Source organism: Homarus americanus, unplaced genomic scaffold (assembly GCF_018991925.1).
Source record: "Homarus americanus isolate GMGI-L3 unplaced genomic scaffold, GMGI_Hamer_2.0 scaffold6922, whole genome shotgun sequence".
Classification (NCBI taxonomy): Eukaryota; Metazoa; Arthropoda; class Malacostraca; order Decapoda; family Nephropidae; genus Homarus; species Homarus americanus.
Genome location: NW_024734765.1, coordinates 177,676 through 199,565, shown reverse-complemented (window position 1 = coordinate 199,565; position 21,890 = coordinate 177,676). Strand labels below are relative to the sequence as shown.

General features: G+C 40.8%; 1 protein-coding gene across 1 annotated transcript; it reads right to left on the bottom strand.

Annotated features, from left to right (window-relative positions):
- Window positions 1–2,146: 2,146 nt before the first annotated feature.
- LOC121870492 (CLIP domain-containing serine protease 2-like) lies at window positions 2,147–18,304 on the bottom strand. The gene is made up of 10 exons (XM_042372324.1): window positions 18,189–18,304; window positions 11,313–11,397; window positions 10,441–10,567; window positions 9,084–9,141; window positions 8,350–8,464; window positions 7,230–7,332; window positions 6,127–6,320; window positions 5,145–5,252; window positions 3,148–3,251; window positions 2,147–2,865 (listed from the first exon to the last, which is right to left on the bottom strand). Exons 2-10 carry the CDS (start codon window positions 11,371–11,373, stop codon window positions 2,656–2,658), a joined length of 1,080 nt encoding a protein of 359 aa, XP_042228258.1. The 5' UTR covers window positions 11,374–11,397; window positions 18,189–18,304; the 3' UTR covers window positions 2,147–2,655.
- Window positions 18,305–21,890: the final 3,586 nt, after the last annotated feature.

Genomic DNA, 21,890 nt, shown 5'->3' with positions numbered 1-21,890 from the left:
ATGCCTTACACTTACCCTCACTATACAGTATATGCCTTACACTTACCCTCACTATACAGTATATGCCTTACACTTACCCTCACTATACAGTATATGTCCTACACTTACCCTCACTATACAGTATATACCTTACACTTACCCTCACTATACAGTATATGCCTTATACTTACCCTCACTATACTGAATATACCTTATACTTAATCTCACTATGCAGTATATGCCTTACACTTACCCTCACTTATCAGTTACTTGTGTTATGTGTCTCTGAGCGTTACGAGTTATGAGTATCATTTAGAGAGGACAGCTTGAGAATTCCCCTTCCAAGTTAGGACTAAATTACCGCTACTTGTGATAACTTAATTGCGTTTCAGAGATCTACACCGACGGCCGTGAACCAGCACTTAGCTTCAAGTTAAGAAAAAAAATCGCATTTAATGTATTTAGCCTGGTGTGTGCTGTTAAAGTGAAGCAGTTTGTTGTGTGTTATTTTATGTCATCATTAGCGGGTGACAGCGAAGTAGGTGTGTGTGTGGTGGGGGGGGGGTTGAGTTCCTGAGGGTGAAAAGGGAAGAGGAGGAACACTTCACATAATATTAAGGGGTTGAGTGACAGGAACAGTATCAGTGAAGTGAAACAAATTATAATATATGAATGTACGAAGTAAAGGAGTGGGGAAAAGGAAACTTATGGGGGGAAAGAATGAGAGTAAATTAATGCCAACTGATGATAGAAGAAGAGTGATCAAAACAGGAATGGGAATGAAACTTTTAGGTAAAAATAAAAGAATAGTGAACAAACACGTAAATATTGGAAGAACTTAAACTATAATTAAGAGAGATGTGGAAGAACTAAAATAATGGTAAGAATGAATGTGTAGGAGCAATATGAGAACACCAGAGCAACAAGGGCTAACAGCAGTATAATATAACAGAGCCATGATGTTATAAGGAGCTTGTACGTCAGTGGGAGAAACGTTGGTAAATTACACTTAATGTCGAAAAAATGATGAATACAAAAAGTAATGACACAACAAACACATTATCATTATTATTAATATTATTATTATTATTTTAAACTCAGCATTGCCCTGAAACATAAATCTTACTCTTCACGTTGGGTCTAGAATACTCCCACATCCTTGAGGCCCCAACCAGCTGACCTCTGCAAGCACATCTGTATACTAACTCAGGCATGTGTAGAACGAGGGGTCATAATACTCCCTTAATTGTGAGGCACATTGATATCTATTACTGCTAACGGCCCAGTAACTCATGTCTCGGTTTATGAGGCAGCGTCTACCTGCATTAATTCATGTGCTGGAATATATCTCTGAGGCGGTGTTTCCTCCACGTACGCCCAGCCCCGACTCTCTGTTGTGTAGGATGCTACTCCCTCTCTGCCTCTCTCCCACAAGATTGAACTCGTTACAGTATTTGCTTGCGTGTAATACGAATCCTCTGAAACAATATACAAATAAATCCTCTCAATATGTCCTGGAAATCACACATCCTTAATATAGCTAAAGCTTCCTCCCGAAAGTAGGGAATGCTGTACAGATGCTGTAGCTACTTCACTCCTGAGTAGTTGCTCCAAGTATATAAGGGATTCATTTCCTAACTTGGAGTACTGCTCTCATATCTGGGGTGGCTCTTCTTTTGTCCAACTGTTAGATAGGGTGGAATCAAAGGCATTTTGTCTTATTAACTCTCCTCTAGTCGACAATTTTTCTTCCCTTTCTCTTCGCCGCAATGTTGCTTCACTCTCTCTCTCTTTTCAGGTACTTTAACGGGCAATGTTCGGTGGATTTGGCATCCTGTGTACCGCCGGCAAGGCCGTGGGTTCGTAACACACGTCTTGCCCGCGGTGCCCACCGTTTCTCTGTGGATGTCGGTCACACTAGAATAACCCGTTATAGTACACCCTCTTTCCTCATACAGCCAAACTGTGGAATGCTCTGCCTTCTTCTGTGTTCACATACTTATACAATGTCTCAATTTAAAAAGCTGGTTTTCCGGCATCTTCGTTGTGTAGATTAACACAAGCAAGAAGTATTTTATAAGAATTAAGTTTGACACTTATAAGAAATATTAACCAATGTAACAATTGAGATGAGAAAAAAGGACTTAGTTCTAAGAATATTTATATATAGGTGGAAAAAACTATTTATTCTTGTATTTTTTATAGTAACAGTAAATAAAAACAATTAATGGTGTGAGAATATGGATAGAAACATAAAACACAAGTTAACATAACCTCACCCCCTCCCCTCCCCAGGTACAGCACTGTGGGTCACATACCAGAACAAAACTTTGAGTTGATATATAACTAATCAACTACTGATAAGTCATTGTTAACGGGTGTTGTTTTGCTAGGTACAAGGCTGGCGTGCAGTAGGGCAGGAAAAGTGACGCTTAAGTGGTCCTGAATACATACTGTTGTAGAGTCGCTGATACTCTAAGTCTGGTGTAGTGGCGATGTTATCAATAGGATATATAATTAATAAAGATCCAAAATCTGTATAGGTCGATCACATTAACTGTGTCCTACGATTAAAAAAGATCCTGGGTCAGTAAGTGACCGATGATCTTTATTCAGTGAAGGTCGTGGGCTGCCAAGAGGTCGAGGGTCTTTACTGAGTCAAGGGGCTGATCTTTGCTAGGGCCGGAGGTGCTGGAGGATCCAGGGCATGTAATGGTTGACGTTAGTGTAGACACCCTGACTGCGCTCTGTCCCGCAGAACCTGGGACCTTTGCTGACGATCCCCACTAAGTAGAACCTGGTAACTTGCGGGTTGGAGACAATGAGAGGACCACCTGAGTCACCGCGGCACGTGTCCTTCCCCGCCTCGCCTCCAGCACACACCACCTGTACCAAAATAAACCAAAGTGTAAGAGAGATGAAGGGAAGGGGGTAACCCTTTGGCTTTCTCCTAAAACTTAATTAACTCTGTTGACGGTTTCTTTAAAATTAACTCACATTGTATCTCGAGGCTTCTTTAAACCCACTGACTAATGGGGTGGTAGGCAGTCCCTAGACTTTGGCCAAAGGAAGCACTACAGTCTGGGTATAAAACTGGTCTTACCAAGTTACAGTGTTGGTATTAACTGGGCCTTACCATGTTACAGTCTGCGTACTAACTGGTCTTACCATGTTTTTGTCCGGGTAGTCATTGAGTAGTCTGCCGCAGAACTCATCACTGATGGGCAGCAGGATGTGCTGAAGTACACTTCGGAACACCGGCTTAGTGGGATCTGTGGAAGGAGGCAGCGACTTTGGTTCATAAGACGAGTCAGTGATTCCTTTTATGTAAATAAGCACAGTTGCCTGCACTCGAACCTACCACGACCTATGTGTGTGTGTAGGAGCACATTTACAAGATGCAGCAAAGCAGCGCCGTAGTCATGGGTGTGAAACCGTGCAAGGATTACCCTGTTTGCTGGTTCCTCATAGTTCAGTCCTAGTCACTCGGTCGTGGCTAAGCAACACTGCTGCATAACACGTATTACAGGGTTCGTTTATCTGTCTATCTCGTTTATTGTTTATATCTTATCACAAATAGGGTAATTTCACTGTGCCACGCACATTAATTCAGCCCTGACTAAGGCGCTGCGGTGCTTCATCGCAAACCCGAGCCCTCACGGTCATGTGGAGGCAACTGTTCCCCGTACCAGAATGAGTTAAAAATGTAAAGAAGAATATAAAGTAAGAAAATAAATAAATAAGCTAAAATCAGCTATGATATTCGTCATGCCAAAACATTATCTTGTCCATACAGTTGTTTATTAAGTTTCCTTATTCATCTGTTTTATTTTGACTCCCGCTGTCGGGACTCTAATTTCTTTCAAACAATTTTTTTTTATTCTGTTCCGATCAACTCGTCTTTAAGTTTTAACCATTGGTGTCACTATCTGGTTAATTCATATACATTTTAAGAATTTGTTTCCGTTATTTTCATTTTGTTAACGACGACATTTAGGTTGTTGGAACTCAGTGACTTACAGTAATGTGATCTTCAGTTTCCTTAAGTAGAGATCATTCACAGAAAAACCTCGTCCAGGTGCGTCAGGAACATCTCGACACTATAACAACTATTGGGTCATTGATTTTGTCCTCTAAATCCTTTATTTATTATTTACCATCACTAAAGCTTACAGTTTACTCCTGTTCTGGTGTTGAGTTCATTATATCATTTATATGTTACGAAATATGATTAAATTATTTCGAAAAACAAGGATAAGGGAAATGACGTTACAATTACGCTTACCAACCCTATCGTGACGACAGGAGAGGCAGTGTTCATGACGATAGTCATCGCATTCAGAGGTAAAAGTGCATTCCTTATTTATGTATGTAGGAGTCGTAGTAATTTATATAAATTTGAGCTATTGAAATATTCTGTAATACTTATATATATATATATATATATATATATATATATATATATATATATATATATATATATATATATATATATATATATATATATATATATATATATATATATATATATATATATATATATATATATATATATATATATATATATATATATATATATATATATATATATATATATATATATATTAAAAAAATACAAATTTAATTTCTTAGTGGTGCACTTTACAGAGGCTAAGATTAATTGAGCATCATACGAGTATGTGTGGATGCAAACCCTGCCTGCGAACAATTATCATTTCAGGATAAATATTGACCTCGTGACACTATTAATGTACTGTAAGTAAATGTGTCTCAGTATCCAGGTGTTTCTTGCCATCATTTATATGAAAATTGGAATAGCAACAGAAAATGGAAAAAAAAAGATGAGGAAAAGTGAGATGATAACTGTAGGAATCACACAAAGATGTAGCTGGGTGTTCGGTAATCTTAACTAATAAGCTGTCATATTAAAATAAATATTAAAGGGTTAAAAATGCTCAAAAAGAAACTCGCGCACGCACACACACACGCACGCACGCACGCACGCACGCACACACACACACACACACACACACACACACACACACACACACACACACACACACACACACACACACACACACACACACACACACACACACACACTCGCAAACATATGATTGTAGGAAAACAAATTGCATAGCATTTGGTTACCACAGTAAACTCACCAATGGTACCCCAACCAGCTGCCCAGCCAAACCTATTGTTAAAGTTTCTGTCGGTGATGTTCAGGTCTTGCTCCAGGCTTCTGGGAAGGCACACAGGCGACAATAAAACTGTAAAGGAACCCACTGTGTAGTAACCAAGTCTACCACATATATGATCACATTACTGTACTATATCATAATAACCTTCGATAACATGAAAGATGGGATTACTACCATTGAGTTATCTACTGCTCATAAACTGCGAAATTTGATAATGAATCTATAGTTATTTGTACTATCAGCTATAGTAGGTCTCGGGCCCAACCATCACACCAACCAACCCGAAAGTAATTGTTCACCAAACTAAATGGAAACACAGAGGAATTCATGCACAAACACTCGCCCATGCACATACAATAATAACCTTCTCCAGGAGGGATTGAACTTGGCTTCAGTGAAGGAGAGGATTGAGAGAGGCGTGAGGCCTTTCCTGGATACAGACAACTGAGACTGGGACAAAGGTAGTCTGACCCAACCTGGAGAGTGAAAAGTGTCTGGGGAGTTGGTAACTCCACCCACAGTTGCTTCATATATCGATGGGGGTAAAGGGCAGGAAGTTCTCGTGCTCACATGAGAAATTTATGGTAAGAAAGAACTCTGATGGGTGGATGGAGGTGAGAAACACAACACTCGTCTGGATGAGTGGAAGTGAGAAGCACAACACTCACCTGGGTGGAAACAAGATACGAGTGAGGAACTCTGTTCTCACATGAGTAGGGGAGGCGAAATGTGATACAGAACACTCATGTGAACATATAGAAATAAGAAACACAATATTACCTTGGTTGGGTGGAAGTAAGAAGCGAGGTAGTCATTTCGATGGGTGAGAAGAAATAAAAGAAGCAGCACTCATAAGGGAGGTGAGGGGTACAGTAATCACGTGGGTGGGTGGTGAGAAACAGTACTCACCTGGATGGGTGTATATGAGCATCACGGTACTGACCTGGGTCCATAATGAGAGGTTGAGCCAGTCTGAGGAGCGCTATGTCGTGACAGCGATTACACCCACGCACTTTAAGGTACTCCTCGTGTACAATTATATTCTCCACCCGCATGTCTTGTGGCTCCTTCCTGCATTTCCCCTTCTCACAGTCCATGTCTCTACTAAGGTCATATTCGCCCGCCCTTACATACTCCCTGCCGACAACGTAGAATTTCCTGAGTATAAGTTAATTACATCTTCTTCCCATTATATGAAATCCCAAGAATTATTTTCATACTGCTTAGAAAAATGTGAAAATACTCGAATCACTTACATATTATGTACAAGTCAGAATCAGAATCACTTTCATATTTCTTACCAATGTACAATTGCCAGAATAAAAATCAGAATCATGTATCACCGGTCGAGAAAAATATTGTGTGTTAAGAAACATTTTGTGTGTGTGTGTGTGTGTGTGTGTGTGTGTGTGTGTGTTATGAAACAGTCAGTTAGTTATGTGTGATGAGACGAAATATTCGAATAGCTCAGATACAAAACTTAAACGAACAATATATGATAAATTGCCCCTCCCCACATGTAGAGGTGTTAATCGTTAAGGCAGTACTTGGTGAATGTGGAGAAGTTATGGCATTACCAAGGAAGCTTCTTGGAAAATTGTCTTTAGCTACACACTACATTCCACTTAAACTTTCTTGACTGGAGGACATTAATTCACTTCTTAAGTTCTTCCCTTTTTATTTTCAATTGGTCACTTGGCAATGGGCATATCCAACTTGATCATTGGCCACGTGTTACTCGTATAGCCCTTCAGAAGGTTCCTGTCCTGTGTACAACCAGAAGCAATAATTCCTACCCTCCCCCTCCAAGTAGCCGGAGCCACAGCCAATGAAGGCCGATGTTGAGGCAATATAACATCGCCAGCCACGATGGTTCCCAAACTACCCACCAACGTTTAAGCAGGTGAAGGGGAGGAAGGGTTTGTCCGATGGCCAGGCCTTCACTTGTCGTGGCTCCGGCTACTGGGGGGAGGGGAAATAATTATTCCTACCGACTGTACTTCCCTTTGTCTTTCACAAAGAAATAAAACTAATGCCAACACTTACAACTCGAAGCCGGAGCTGGAGTGGACACAGTGGGCGGCTGTCAGCACATAGCGGTCAGAGATGAGAGTACCTCCACAGAAAAACCTGCTGCCTACACCAGGTTCTGTAAACAGCAGAGTTAACTTTACTACACACTCCTTAATACAGCTCAACATTGTTAATAGGATTAGTAACAAAAAAGAGGAATAATTGTCCCTGAACTTCTCTCACCATCCTCCTCTTAGTTAACTGAACACCCTTCATCTCCACAGTCTGTGAGCATCACTGGAGGGACAATTAGACCCTAACTGTGTAGGGTGGCCCTGTGTGGTGTGGGTGGTGTAGGGTGGCCCTGTGTGGTGTGGGGGGTGTAGGGTGACCCTGTGTGGTGTGGGTGGTGTAGGGTGGCCCTGTATGGTGTGGGGGGTGTAGGGTGGCCCTGTATGGTGTGGGTGGTGTAGGGTGGCCCTGTGTGGTGTGGGTGGTGTAGGGTGGCCCTGTGTGGTGTGGGGGGTGTAGGGTGACCCTGTGTGGTGTGGGTGGTGTAGGGTGGCCCTGTATGGTGTGGGGGGTGTAGGGTGGCCCTGTATGGTGTGGGTGGTGTAGGGTGGCCCTGTGTGGTGTGGGTGGTGGTAGGGTGGCCCTATATGGCCCCTGTATGGTGTGGGTGGTGGAGGATGGCCCTGTATGGTGTGGGTGGTGTAGGTATTCTGTATCAATGTCTAGGTAGTGTAGTGTAGGTTAGGTTAGGTTAGGTTAGGTTAGGTTAGGTTAGGTTAGGTTAGGTTAGGTTAGGTTAGGTTATTTATGGTATTTTTTAATGTTAAGGGTTCATAGATTATAACATGACTGAACAACCTGGTGCGGTAATTATGTTTGTCAGCCTATAAAACAACCTTGAGTCTTTATCTTATTTCTAATTTGTGAGTCTTAATCATACTTGTGATTTGTGAGTCTTACTATTATCTGTAAGTAAAAAGTTTTAAGTCTTACCAGTGAGTCTTAGTCTTTCTTATTTGTTTATAGTGAGAATTTTAGTCTCATGATTCGTGTGAGATATGTCACTTTCTTAACCTTAAATGTTAGTATATGAGTCTTAATGGTGAGGCTTTGGTTTTACATAGTGTAGTGAGTGCCTTACCTCGTCCCCTCAAGATGACAATCCACGGCCAGTCCAGCAGGGAAGCGTCGGTGCCTCCTATAATTTTCTCCGTCAAGGCAGACACCCCGCAGACTTCCGGCAACAGATCCCGAGGCTGATATTAAGATTGATTAAGTTAGGATGAGTTGTGAAAGACTGAGTAGGCTGAATTTTGGCTATGTATATTAAGCTAGGCTAAAGTAAGGCTAGGCTTGGTTGGGCTAGGATAGACAAGGTTATTCAGTAGTAGTTTACATCTTTTTAACTTAAACAACATTAAAAATAACGAAGTTGAAATTAGAACGTTTTATTGTTATGTTTTCTTTAACGTTCAAAACTATAGATCACTATAGATCATATAATTGTTGTTTTATCAACCTCCCTCCCTACCCCGAACAATTAATTACAGACGACCGGAAGAAGAGATGAAAAGGTTTACCAAGTCTTATAAGGAAACAAACTTACCCACTAATCATATATCCTACATATAACTCCAATGCTTTAAAAGCCTTTTTAACCTTGTAGCTCTCTGATCAGTGATTTGAAGATCAGTTCTTAAAGTTAAAGTAGACAAACAAGAGAGCATTTGTTAGGTTTACTTTGTCACTAAACACCAAAGTAATTTAGAACAACAGACAAGAGTCAACATTTAGTTTTTACAGTAGCTCTTGCTCACACCGCTCTACAAACAAGCTGCAGTATGTTGCACACACACACACACACAGTTGACTTACTTTACTAGTCAATGGGCAGCATGAATTGGGTTTGTTGTTGACGAAGCCACAGATGGATCTGGTGAGAGGAATAATCGGTTAAGATAGCACACAGAGGCTATACAGGTCAGTGGTGACAGTGCACAAAAAGGTTCAGAACTTTTGTAATATTCTGTAGCAATAATTAAAGACTCAGGACTCCAGTAGTTATGGCAGAACACAGCATAAAAAGTAGTAGTGTATTAAAGCACTGAATGGATATTAAATACTGATGTATGTGTAGCAAAAAATTATTACATTATATTTATTGCAGTTATTTAATTTTCCTTGTATTGTGTGTATTGATAATAAGGAGGACTAAAATTTCAAACTTAATATAATTTATGAAACAGCACATTCAGTGAAGGGTTAATTAATACAAGGTTGTATGTTATCTAATAAGCTGTGGGTTTCACCTGTGAACCACTGCATTAAGTAAACAAAAAATACACTGAAGCTACATATTCGTAACTTTAGTCTCACAAATGACTTTAAAAGGTTAACATCTACCAATAATATCATACAGTATTATAATTCTCAGTGTCATTTACTTTAAATAACTTAATTTTTTTATAGTTATTACACCCTAAGTTCCGGTTCAGGCCGGAACATTATAAAAGTTCCTGTAAGTTCATGTTCCGGCCAGAATTTATTATTATGGTTCCGGTGCATCCGTACTTCGAAGTCGAGGATATGAATCACCTGAAGCAACATCATATATTTTGTAGCATTAAGACCGTAAAGTTGATCCACACCGAAATATATTAAATGAATCTTTGTATTTATTTTTCTGTGGGGGCAGAAGTGTGTGTGTGTGTGTGTGTTCCTTGTACATTTGCCTGAAAAAAAATAATTTGTCGGTGTCTACAGAAGTTTATCGTAAAACCCAAACGCACTCGATCCGTAACAAGTGACTAATGCACTGAAGATATCCCAAGAAAAGTTTGAAGAGCTTCTCACATGACCTGATAGATTCCTTGATTATGGAAACGCTATCTTGAGTGTCGACGTCATGACCATGGAAACCTGCCTGCTTTTCTTTTGGTTATGATATATTGATATGGTCGATGATATCCTGCTGACACTGTTGAGAGCATCTGGAGAAGGCCATTGGTAATTTAATCTTTTTGTGATTAAAGAATTTATTCCATGGTGTTTGAGGATGGTGAGGAAGGGAGACTTACTCTTTGAGGATGGTGAGGAAGGGAGACTTACTGGTTGAAGATGGTGAGGAAGGGAGACTTATTCTTTGAGGATGGTGAGGAAGGGAGACTTACTGGTTGAAGATGGTGAGGAAGGGAGACTTACTGTTTGAGGATGGTGAGGAAGGGAGACTTACTGTTTGAGGATGGTGAGGGAGCTACGTGGTTCTGTACCAGCACGGATTCTTTGCAGGAGGTTGAACAGCTCTGGACATTCGTCCGTGGGGATGCATACACCAGCACTTCCGCTGGGCGTCCTGCAGTCTGAGAGTCAATACTGTTGTTACTACAGTAGGTACTGTATGTATGACATCGTTTATTATGTGTTGTTACATGTTACAAGACTATGTTATTACATGCTGTGTGACACTGAGTAACTTTATCTTCTTAAGATATACTATAAAACTATTATTGCGTAAATATTAAATACAGCTTTGTTATCTAAGGTGGATGTTGTGTATATGTTAAGCAATGTTCACACTACAAAAAAAATATATTTCTTATTAAACAATGTTAATAAAACACTATTATTACCGTTTCTTTTGTTATACTTGGTTATCATACAGTATGTAATAATCATTATATTACTATAATACGTCATTTGATATTGCTGCTATGATATGTTGTGTAATATCTTTCTTATAAATGTAGTCGGTGAGAAAACCTGCTTTACCTGGGTGCAGATAGTGCACGGCCAGCCCCTGGGTCACCCGCAAGTTCATACTAAACTGTGAAAATCATGAAGAATATACACGTACACTTACACGCACACTTCGGTCCTCGTGGAGTGAAAACGTATACTTGACCAACTGGGACTTGTAAGTATTCTCATTCAAATGAATAGTTACAATGATATTACAAATCAAATTAAGTTATCATAAATTATTATTACAAAGACACATGAAGGAATTCTAGTTACATATAAGATGGAACACTGAGTCAAGTAATATAATGGGAGGAACTTTGGTCAGTAACATAAAGGAAGGAAATGGTCCTCAACAATACTCACTAGAATTCTGAGCGCTGACAGCAGCCACCAGTAGCATGAACAATAGCGACCAGACCCACATCCTACTCTCTCCGTAGGCAAACACCTGAGGGAAAAACACACACATATTGTCTAAATTACATTACAGTCAGAATGTATTGTTTGAGTTATCTCTGTTCGGCGCGCGCGCGCGCGCACACACACACACACACACACACACATACACACACACACACACACACACACACACACACACACACACACACACACCATCACCACCAAACACCACCATCACTACCATCGTCTCCATCACTCAACAACACCACCACCATCACTACCAGTCAACACCATCACCACACGCCTCTTCGCTTTAGTAGGAAAAATATAAAACCAAATATTTCTTCTTGTCTGAATGATGACCGCCAAACTTCACTTCCATAACTCACAGGACCTCGCTGGCCGTGTAAGTGTTGAGGGTGGTAATGGAGTTTTCACTTTCTGGTCCTTTCCTTTACTTGAACCTCATGGATTAACCTTATAGCTTTATCTCATAGTTGAACCTCACAGCTTAACCCTATTGTTTATCTTCACAGCTTAACCTCACAGTTGAACCTCACAGCTAAACCCTATTGTTTATCTTCACAGCTAAGCCACACAGCTTTATCTCATAGTTGAACCTCACAGCTTAACCCTATAGTTTATCTTCACAGCTTAACCTCACAGCTTTATCTCATAGCCTTACCTCACAACTTAACCTTATAGTATATCTTCACAGCTTAACCTCACAGCTTTATACTTTATACTGAGAGTGCTCTGCTATCCTTTACTAATGACATCTTAAATTCCTTTGATGACAGTCAGTTCACAGTCGGTATATTCTTGGACCTCTCTAAAGCCTTCGATACTGTCGACCATACCATCCTCCTTTCAAAGCTTGGACATTACGGCGTTAGGGGCCTGTCCCACAATTGGTTTACCTCATATCTGTTCAACAGGATGCAGTATGTCTGTTACAATAACCACCAATCTGACTCCTGGCCTATCTTTTATGGAGTCCCCCAAGGTTCAATTCTCGGTCCAGTACCGTTTTTGTTGTACATAAACGACATAGTCCACGCCAGCCCACTCATAAAATACAACTTATTTGCAGACGATAGTAATCTCTATGCCAGCAACTCAGACCTCCATTCCTTGATGAGAACTATGAACACTGAATTAACTATAGTCGGGACCTGGGTAATACGTAATAAACTGACCCTAAATCTTGAGAAAACCCACTACACGATCTTTCACAGAAGAAAAAACTTACCTCCAGACTTGAACCCTCTGTACCTTGGTAATATAGTCCTCAAACGCGAACAAAATACTAAATTCCTCGGAGTTATTGTTGATGAGAAACTTAACTGGAGAAACTTAAGAGGTTTCGGATTCACGCTCAGATACCCTCAGGGTTTACGCCTTATGGAAAGATTTGGTTGACAAAGCTGTCCCCAACTGTACTACACACCTGACTAAGAATTCTGAACAACACTCATTTACTATGGTGATTCTTGTTAATTTCACTGTATTAACTATACATATACGTGATATACAGAATACATCGTTACATACCGGATCATACAATCAGAAGTACTGTACCAACCTTACCAAATAAAGATGGCTTAAAGGGGTGCTGAACATCTTTTTTTTTACTGTACGTAAGTAGATATACAGGGTGTTCCGTAAATACCTTTCATAAATCAGGGGGTTTATTCCTGAGACGTAAATAACGATACATGACTAAATGACCAAATTTTCAATTCTCAATAATTTCAGAGTTTCAGCACATGACAGGTCTGGTAGGAATGTGATGAAACCTATATGGGGTGTATATGAAACATCAACTGCTGCTAGTGACGTTTATTAACAATAATAATGACATATGATTTGTATTGGTATTAACATTTAGAGGAAATGTTCAAGTTCCGCCCCTCTTGCTCATGCAGAGCTCAGCCCGTCGCACCAGTGAGTGTCGCACACGTTCACAGACCCCAGGGGTGTTGTGAATGTTCGCCACACTGTCCTGTACAAGGCGCCACAATTCCTCACGGTTTGGGACCTCTGTAATATACACCTTGCTTTTTATGTGACCCCACAGGTAGAAGTCAAGGGGATTTATGTCAGGTGACCGTAGGTTTCATCACATTCCTACCAGACCTGTCATGTGCTGTAACTCTGAAATTATTGAGAATTGAAAATTTGGTCATTTAGTCATGTGTCGTTATTTACGTCTCAGGAATAAACCCCCTGATTTATGAAAAGTATTTACGGAACACCCTGTATAGTTAGGTGAAACATGATAGATTTAGTGTACTCATCATGCCTATTTTATATTATATTTACCCTACTTTTAACCATGCATTTTCTGACGCACCTATTTTGACTCCTAACCTTTAACCATATCGTTCATGGCGTACCGATTTTTTTAACTATGGCGCATCGATTTTGATTCTTAATACCCGATTTATATCATCCTTTTATTCTCGCTCTCCTCATACCCATTTCTCTTTGTTCTACCTTCCTCTCTTACAGTCATGCACCAGGTGAACGTAGACAGCCCGGCTCCCAACAGTTGCGACAGAAACCCGGTTAAAGGCGGCAATTGTGGCCTGATGAAATCTGTCATCTCTGTATTTTATCAGGATGTGTGGATAATACCCACTCATCCTGGTAAAACTCTTTCACGGAGTGTGTTTGTGTGCGTGTGTGTGTGTGTGCATCGATTATTACAAACACGGGATTTCCCCCTAAAGTAAAAAAAAACAGGGGGACTCCCCAAAGAACTAGTGACTAGGTAATTATTGGCCCAGCCGTCTTCTTGCCACAGTAAAACCATTAAGTATGATATTTATTGTAACAATATTATGAACACTTCTAGAGGCGACACGCTACTTCCTCCTCAACACCGCCAGGGTATACTGAATAGTGCCAACCTTCGACTAACGAATTATCCTGAAGAACACTGGAAGAGATAAGCACAATATCCACAAGACAGACGGACAGTAATAATAGTGGTAATGGTGGTAGTAGTGGTATGTAGATGTGGTAATAATAGTGGTAATGGTGGTAGTAGTGATATGTAGGGGTAGTAATACTAGTGGTAGTGATGGTGGTGGTGTCCCTAGCATGAATAGGTAGTAGCAATGATGATATTGGCAGATAGTTATAGTAGTAGTAGTAATGGTAGGTAGTACAAGTAGTAACAACCGAGGTCAAGCAAGTGGCATATGCTGACGACCTTACAGGAGCAGGAAAAGTGGAGGACATCAAAATGTGGTGAGACCTAAATGGTCCACAAATAGGGTACCACCCAAATGCCAGCAAGTGCTTCCTCATTGTGAAGCCAGAACATTATGAACGGGCAATGGAAGTGTTCGGCGGAAATGAGGTCAAAATAAAAAAGGATGGCCAAAGACACCTGGGCGCAGTAATCGGCACGACGGACTTCAAGACCGAGTATGTAACAGGAAAGGTGAATGAGTGGGCTAGGGAAATCCATGCTCTGTCTGATATTGCTAACACAGAGTCACATGCGGCTTTTGCTGCGTTCACCCATGGAGTCAAGCATCGCTGGAACTACCTGATGCGTACTATCCCAGATATCGGACCCCTCCTCCACCTTCTGGAAGAAGCTATCAGTGTCAATTTCATTCCCAAATTAGTGAAACATCTTCACTTAACCCCAGCAGAAAGATCACTCCTTGCACTACTACCGAGACTGGGAGGAATGGGATTGACCAATCCAGAGGAGATTGCTGCCACCGAACATCAAAACTCAGTTAAGCTCAAGGCAGCTCTCACCGACCACATAATAGCTCATAACGCAACAGGTGATGTGGATACCAGTGAAGTAAACAAGATTCGACGATCCATTACGACAGAACGACAGCATGGCCAAAGTGATAAGTTGCAGCAACTGTTGCTGCAAGTACCAGAGAATTTGAAGAAAAAAAGAAGTAGCTATAGCGCAGGAGGTGGGCACCTCGAACTGGTTAACTACATTACCGATAAGGGCAAATGGTTTCAGTCTCAATAAACAAGAATTTACAGATGCCATTTCTTTAAGGAACGGTAGGCCAGTAGAAGGTTTGCCCTCCGAATGCGTGTGTGGCTCTTCCTATGACGTCGATCACGCCATGGTGAGCAAGAATGGGGGCATCATATGCATGAGTCATGACGAAGTAAGGGATCTCACAGCAAATATGTTGAAGGAAATCTGTCGTGATGTCAGGGTAGAACCGACCCTCCTTCCATTGGACGGTGAGAATTTCCAACATAGGACTTCAAACACATCCAACGAAGCCCTTGTTGACGTCAGTGCTCGAGGATTCTGGACGCGGGGACAGCGAGCCTTCTTCGACATCAATTCATTTTTTTTAATTTCAATTGTTCATTCCTTGATAGAGGAAGCGGGATCCTAGTGCTGTCACTAGGTACCCCTGTACAATAACACCAGAAGCATCTGGCAAGTGTGACAAGTATATACAGTATAAATATTATATAGGGGCTTACTAAGGCCTAAGGAAGGAAGGATATTCCTTTAACACATAATCAATGTTATTTACATAATATCTGGCCAGTATGGGGAGGATCATCGTGTCTCCGTCAAGGGGTCGTGGAGTGGTGGTCCAGCAGGTGTCACGGAAGCGTTGTGTGTGGGGACATCTTCGGAGGTAGTGGATAAGGGTGCGGCTGTCGGGGCTTCTGCATAATGCACAAGAGCGTTGCTCAGGGGATGCAGGGATACCAATCTCCAAGATCTTCGACATCAGGATTTTTTTTATCCCATGGCCGCATGTCACCGTAACTTAGCTCTCGATGCTGCACACAGGAGGAACGAGAACGACAAGATAGGGAATACGGGCTAGAGAATTCAAAACGTTGATCAAGGCAGCTTCACTCCTCTGGTGGTCACAACCTCTGGTGGGATGGGAGCAAGTGCAAGATGCTTCCACGTCAGACTCTCGGAGGTGCCATCCGAACAGAAGCAGCAGCCCAGCAGTTATGCTACAGCCTGGATGAGATGTCGACTGTCCTTCTCTCTCCTTACGTCTGCTTTGCTCTACCTCAGGGGAACGAAAGCATCGGCCCCAAAGCCGACAACAGTTGCAGATATTGACTATGAGGCAATAGTCACTGAATGCCGCATAGATCTGCGGCTCAACTAACTCAACACAGCTAGGGTAACTATTTATGCATTAGGATATTAAATTTTAAGGTAATAAAGTGGCGGCGAAGGTGTGGCTATTGGGGGAGGCTGAAGGCCACGTTAAAAAAAAAGTACAAGTAGTAACAGAATTAGTAGTAGTAATAGTTGTATTTGTAGTAGTGGTGGTAGTGGAGGTAATATTAGTGGTGATGGTGGTGGTAGGCGGTGGTAGTAGCAGTAATAATAATGGTGGTGGTAGGTGGAGGTAATAGTGATGATGGTGTTGGTAGGTAGTGGTGGTAGTAATAGTAGTAATAATAATGGTGGTGGTAGGTGGAGGTAATAGTGATGATGGTGTTGGTAGGTAGTGGTGGTAGTAATAGTAGTAATAATAATGGTGGTGGTAGGTGGAGGTAATAGTGATGATGGTGTTGGTAGGTAGTGGTGGTAGTAATAGTAGTAATAATAATGGTGGTGGTAGGTGGAGGTAATGGCATGATGCGTCACTAGGTACACATTAATAAGGGCAGCTACTATAGATAAAGCTGCAACATCTGGATGGTAATTCATATTGTGTGAGCTGATCCTAAAGTATGGCGCGTGAAGTAAAGGATGTCATGTTGATCGTGTTTCATAAGAACATAAGAATGAAGGTAACTTGTTCCATTCATCCACTACTCTGTTTCCAAACCAGTGTTTACCTATTTCCCGCCTAAATCTAAATTTGTCTAATTTAAAACCATTGTTACGAGTTCGCTCCTGGTTGGATAGTTTGAGTACCTTTGTAATGTCCCCTTTGTTTAGCCCTGCCTTCCGCTTATACACCTCTATCAGGTCGCCCCTCGCTCTACGTCTCTCAAGGGAGTGCAAATTAAGATGCTTTAACCTGTCTCTATACTCAAGGTTCCTAATGCCCGGGATTAGTCCTGTCATTCTCCTCTGAATTCTTTCCAAGGATTCTATATCCATTCTGTAATACGGTGACCAGAACTGAACTGCGTAATCCAGGTGTGGTCTCACAAGAGCAAGATACAGTTTTAGGATGACCTCGCTAGTCTTGTAACTAACATTCACCGGATGTACTGCAATGCACTGCTGGGTTTACACCAAAGAGTCGTCATCTTTAACGTAATCTCTGGCAAATCATGAGTTTTATAGAGATTAATTTAAGTTTACAACATTATCCTGAACTAATAAAAGTGGATATTAATGTCTAGTATACAAGTATCTATCATCTGCAACTAATTATATTAAACAAACGAAATTTTAGTCGATTATCTCATTCGTGTAAAACAGAAAAAGTCCAGGTACTAGAATAGAGCCTTTATGAACACCTCAGGCAGAAACTACAGGGTAAAAGTCATTGAAGGACACGTTGTGATTCCTGTTTGACTGGTAAGATACGAACCCTTACTATTTTTAAGCGTCTTCCTCCATTGTGATATTATTGTGATCACAAAATGCTGTTGTGAACTATTGTACATACCACCTATAGTGAGTGATGGACAATATATGGAATGAAACTTTGGATGGAAGATTGTAATGTATAACGCTGCAGCTATGGGCGTAAGAACATTACTGACCATTGAAATGACCTTGGACAATAAGATCAGAAAGTATAGGGTGCCATAATAAAACTTTGGCTTACAGTACTTCCGGCTAGACCTTTGTTCGGTGTGGCAGCCTTTATGTAAACACAATAGACTTACGGTTGACGGCGCTATATTTGACGGAGACTACGTATAACACTACCACGGCGCACCTTGTGGAAAAACACTGACCAGGTAGGTTCTTCCCAACTCACTCACAGCTGCGCGACGTGTCTCCTCCCCCAACACTGTGTGTGACCAGTTACCAATAAACACACTGTATTTTAACAGGATATGGCCCTAATAGCCACAGAAATAATATTAAGGAATTAAACATGCAGGAAAAACCTAATAATGTGTTACTTATAAGATAGTTTTGTTCTTAAATATGAACGGTGGTGTTATTATGGCTGTACGAGTGTACCCTAGGTTGCGTAAAATAAGGGAGCTTCACTGGTGGGCTACAACCCTTGCAGTGGAACGCAATTTCTTTTATAGTTGGTTCGTGTTTAATGATGGAGCAAAACGTTCTAATTGCAGTCACTTCTCTCGTCTTTCATCTGGTGTAAAGTAACGCTGAAGTAGTGTGGTGTCCATGATGCATTAAGTGTAAAAAAAATAATAAGTAGAAATACATCCAAACTTAATAAGTAATTTTTTTGTGGTTCTTTTCTTCTCATGTCAACAAACCATAGTTGTTTAACATGTATCTAATACTTTTTTCTATTTTCTTAATATAAAATTTATTATTTTAATTTTTATCATATTTCATCTTTGAAATAGTTTGAAATTAGAAAAATGCTAAATGCTTAGTGAAGTTTATTCCCACATAAATGTTTGTGTTACCAAGATCGGAAGTTGTGGTTCAGTACATAATAAACGAACAGCATGATAACCTGCTCCCCCCTCCCAGGCAGGGCAGGCTGGGGAATCCCGCAAGTAGACAAGGACTGTTGGTACCTTCCTACTCGTATTACTGTATGTCTCTCCCTCTTCCCTTGGTCACTAGAGGCAGGAGTGTCTCGGTTCATATTAAAAGTCATTTTGACCAGGTACCAAGCTCCTATATTTCATTCTCACGTGTGTTATATTGTGTTATTGTCTTATATATATATATGTTATATTCCCCGTGAATGTCTTTTACTGAGAGTCACTGACTTCCTCGTTGACAAATGTTTCCTTAATCTCCACCGCTCTGAACCCAAGGCATGCCTACCAGTTCTCCACACTAGCCCAGCACACGATCATTCTGAAGTACGTCGCCTAAGTGTGTGACTTGTCTGAGTTTTTATTTCATGGCTACAAGTGACAGGACGACTCATGAAGACAGTAGTAGTAATGGTGATAGTAATACAGAGGCAGAGGAAGGGAATATTAGGATTATTTATTATAATAACACAACTATTACATTGTGTAGTTGTGCGCAAAAAATTACACAAAAATCTACAACTGTTTCGCTTCAACATCGCCGTCATTACCTCAACCTCTTTTAAGTGTTGTGGCGAGCAAACTACGAAGAATCCGACATTTCGTCATATTTCTTGGAACATTGTTTATTCAAGGTCACCCAACAGACATACGTCACCAGACAGACACACGTCACCAGACAGACACACGTCACCAGACAGACACACGTCACCAGACAGACACACGTCACCAGACAGACACACGTCACCAGACAGACACACGTCACCAGACAGACACACGTCACCAGACAGACACGTCACCAGACAGACACACGTCACCAGACAGACACACGTCACCAGACAGACACACGTCACCAGACAGACACACGTCACCAGACAGACACACGTCACCAGACAGACACACGTCACCAGACAGACACACGTCACCAGACAGACACACGTCACCAGACAGACACAATTAAAGGGAGCCAGGTCTTCATACAGGGTGCCACATGTCATAAGACTTACAGTAAATGTGAATTCCTAAAGTTTTACAAAGACTGACAGCTAAAACTTTTGCGAAAGTCAGTGTCTACCAAGTGACTGGTCAGATTATCCCCAGTCCTAATGGGAGTTAGTCCTGATGTGCTCCAGTCCTTACGGGACTAGATCTAATGGGATTTAGACCTAATGGGCCCCCATTCGTAATTCGCCTGACCTACTGGAACATGGCCATAACGTATTTACAGGTCACATGTACTGTGTCGTCATACTCAGACCAGGTCTTGGTGTCTTCTATTTCTTACAAGGAGAGGCGCTCCCGTAAATATCTCTCCCCCTCTCCCTCGTCTCCACCTTCGCAAAGTCCACACAACTCGGGCTGAATTAAGCCAAACTTCTGTATAAAAACTCATAATACACGATTTCCATTTCAATAGAAAGTGGAATAGATTAATTCCACAACTCATAAAGATAAACCTTTCATCTTTTCAAACCCTGGCAGATGGGTTTTCTTCATCGTATAAAACTTCCTTATCGTTCATTACATGAGGAATTCCAATACTGAGCGCCGTCACCCTGCTCCTGGGACTAATGCTTCACCCTTATTATCTCTGTGTGAGAGATGAACTCTGTCTTTCTTTCACTCCCTTATTCTCTCATCTTGACTTTCTACTTGTTTCTCTCTTTCTGTTATTTTCTTTCATTTTCGGGATATTACGTTTGCCAAGCTTAACAACACATGTGGCCATAAGTCAGCATAAGAGAATACCTGATTCTAGGGAACTGATGACAGAAGATAGAAAGAATATTACAATAGCGAAACTAGAGGCCGTTCGTTCACATCTAGACGATGAACCGATGCCCTGGAATGTCTTACTCCTGTCTTCGCCTAGAGGATAAGATCGAGGGCGGGAGTGTTGACTCATCTCGAGCCTAAACACAGTATTAAGTAAGACCATGTTGACTAAAACCGAAGGGCGAGACGGCTATGTTTGGGCACAGGAGGATACTATACTACCAAAAGAATGTCTGGATAACAAAGATGTGTACACCACACGCATGTCCTTGTACCTTAAATCTTTATAAAACAGTTTAACAATAATTCATACATTAAGAATAACGTTAGAATGAAGTTGCCTGTTTGTAAAATTAAACTATTTTTCTTCCATACTGACGTTGCCAGGAATGAGTAGAAACGTTAATGACAGTATTGCTTTCCCCTCTGTCAATCATTTCGGCTAAAGTTAACTTACCACTAATTGATGGCATAAATATTTGAACAACATCTCCGATAATTCGCAAGAAAATTATTGTAGTAGAGTGCAGAGTGTTGTATGAATCTATCATTAAGGATTCTCCAATGTTCTGTATAATGAAAAATAAAGAACAAGGCAAGTTTTATGGAGGTTGTTGGTTATTATTATTATTATCATTATTATCATTATTATTATTATTATTATTATTATTATTATCATTACACACAAACGGACATGCTCAGCAGGACTTAAAAACAAGAGTTCACGCAGGAGTTCTCACGTATTTTTCTATATGGTAAATCACCAGTGTATAAAGTATTACGCTCTTGGCTGGGGAGTAAGTTTTCGTTCCTGTCAAAAGTTTAGGAATTTATGGTCATCAAGAAGGAGGAACTTGATAACCCAGCGCCTTGATGATGATGGATGACTTGTGTGACGAAGAACTCTATCTTTATCTCTTGTCTGACCAATATTCTGCAATGTATTTCTATTTGTCTGTTATCTCTCCCTCCTCCTCCTCCTCCTCTCATCATCTTCTGTCTCCTCTTTATCGTGGAGTGTATCAGAGGAAAGAAAAAAGGATTTGGGAAGATAGGTATAGCCAATCGTTACTTTGTATAACCAAAATTTAAAAAAGATAAAACCAGACGATAAAATTA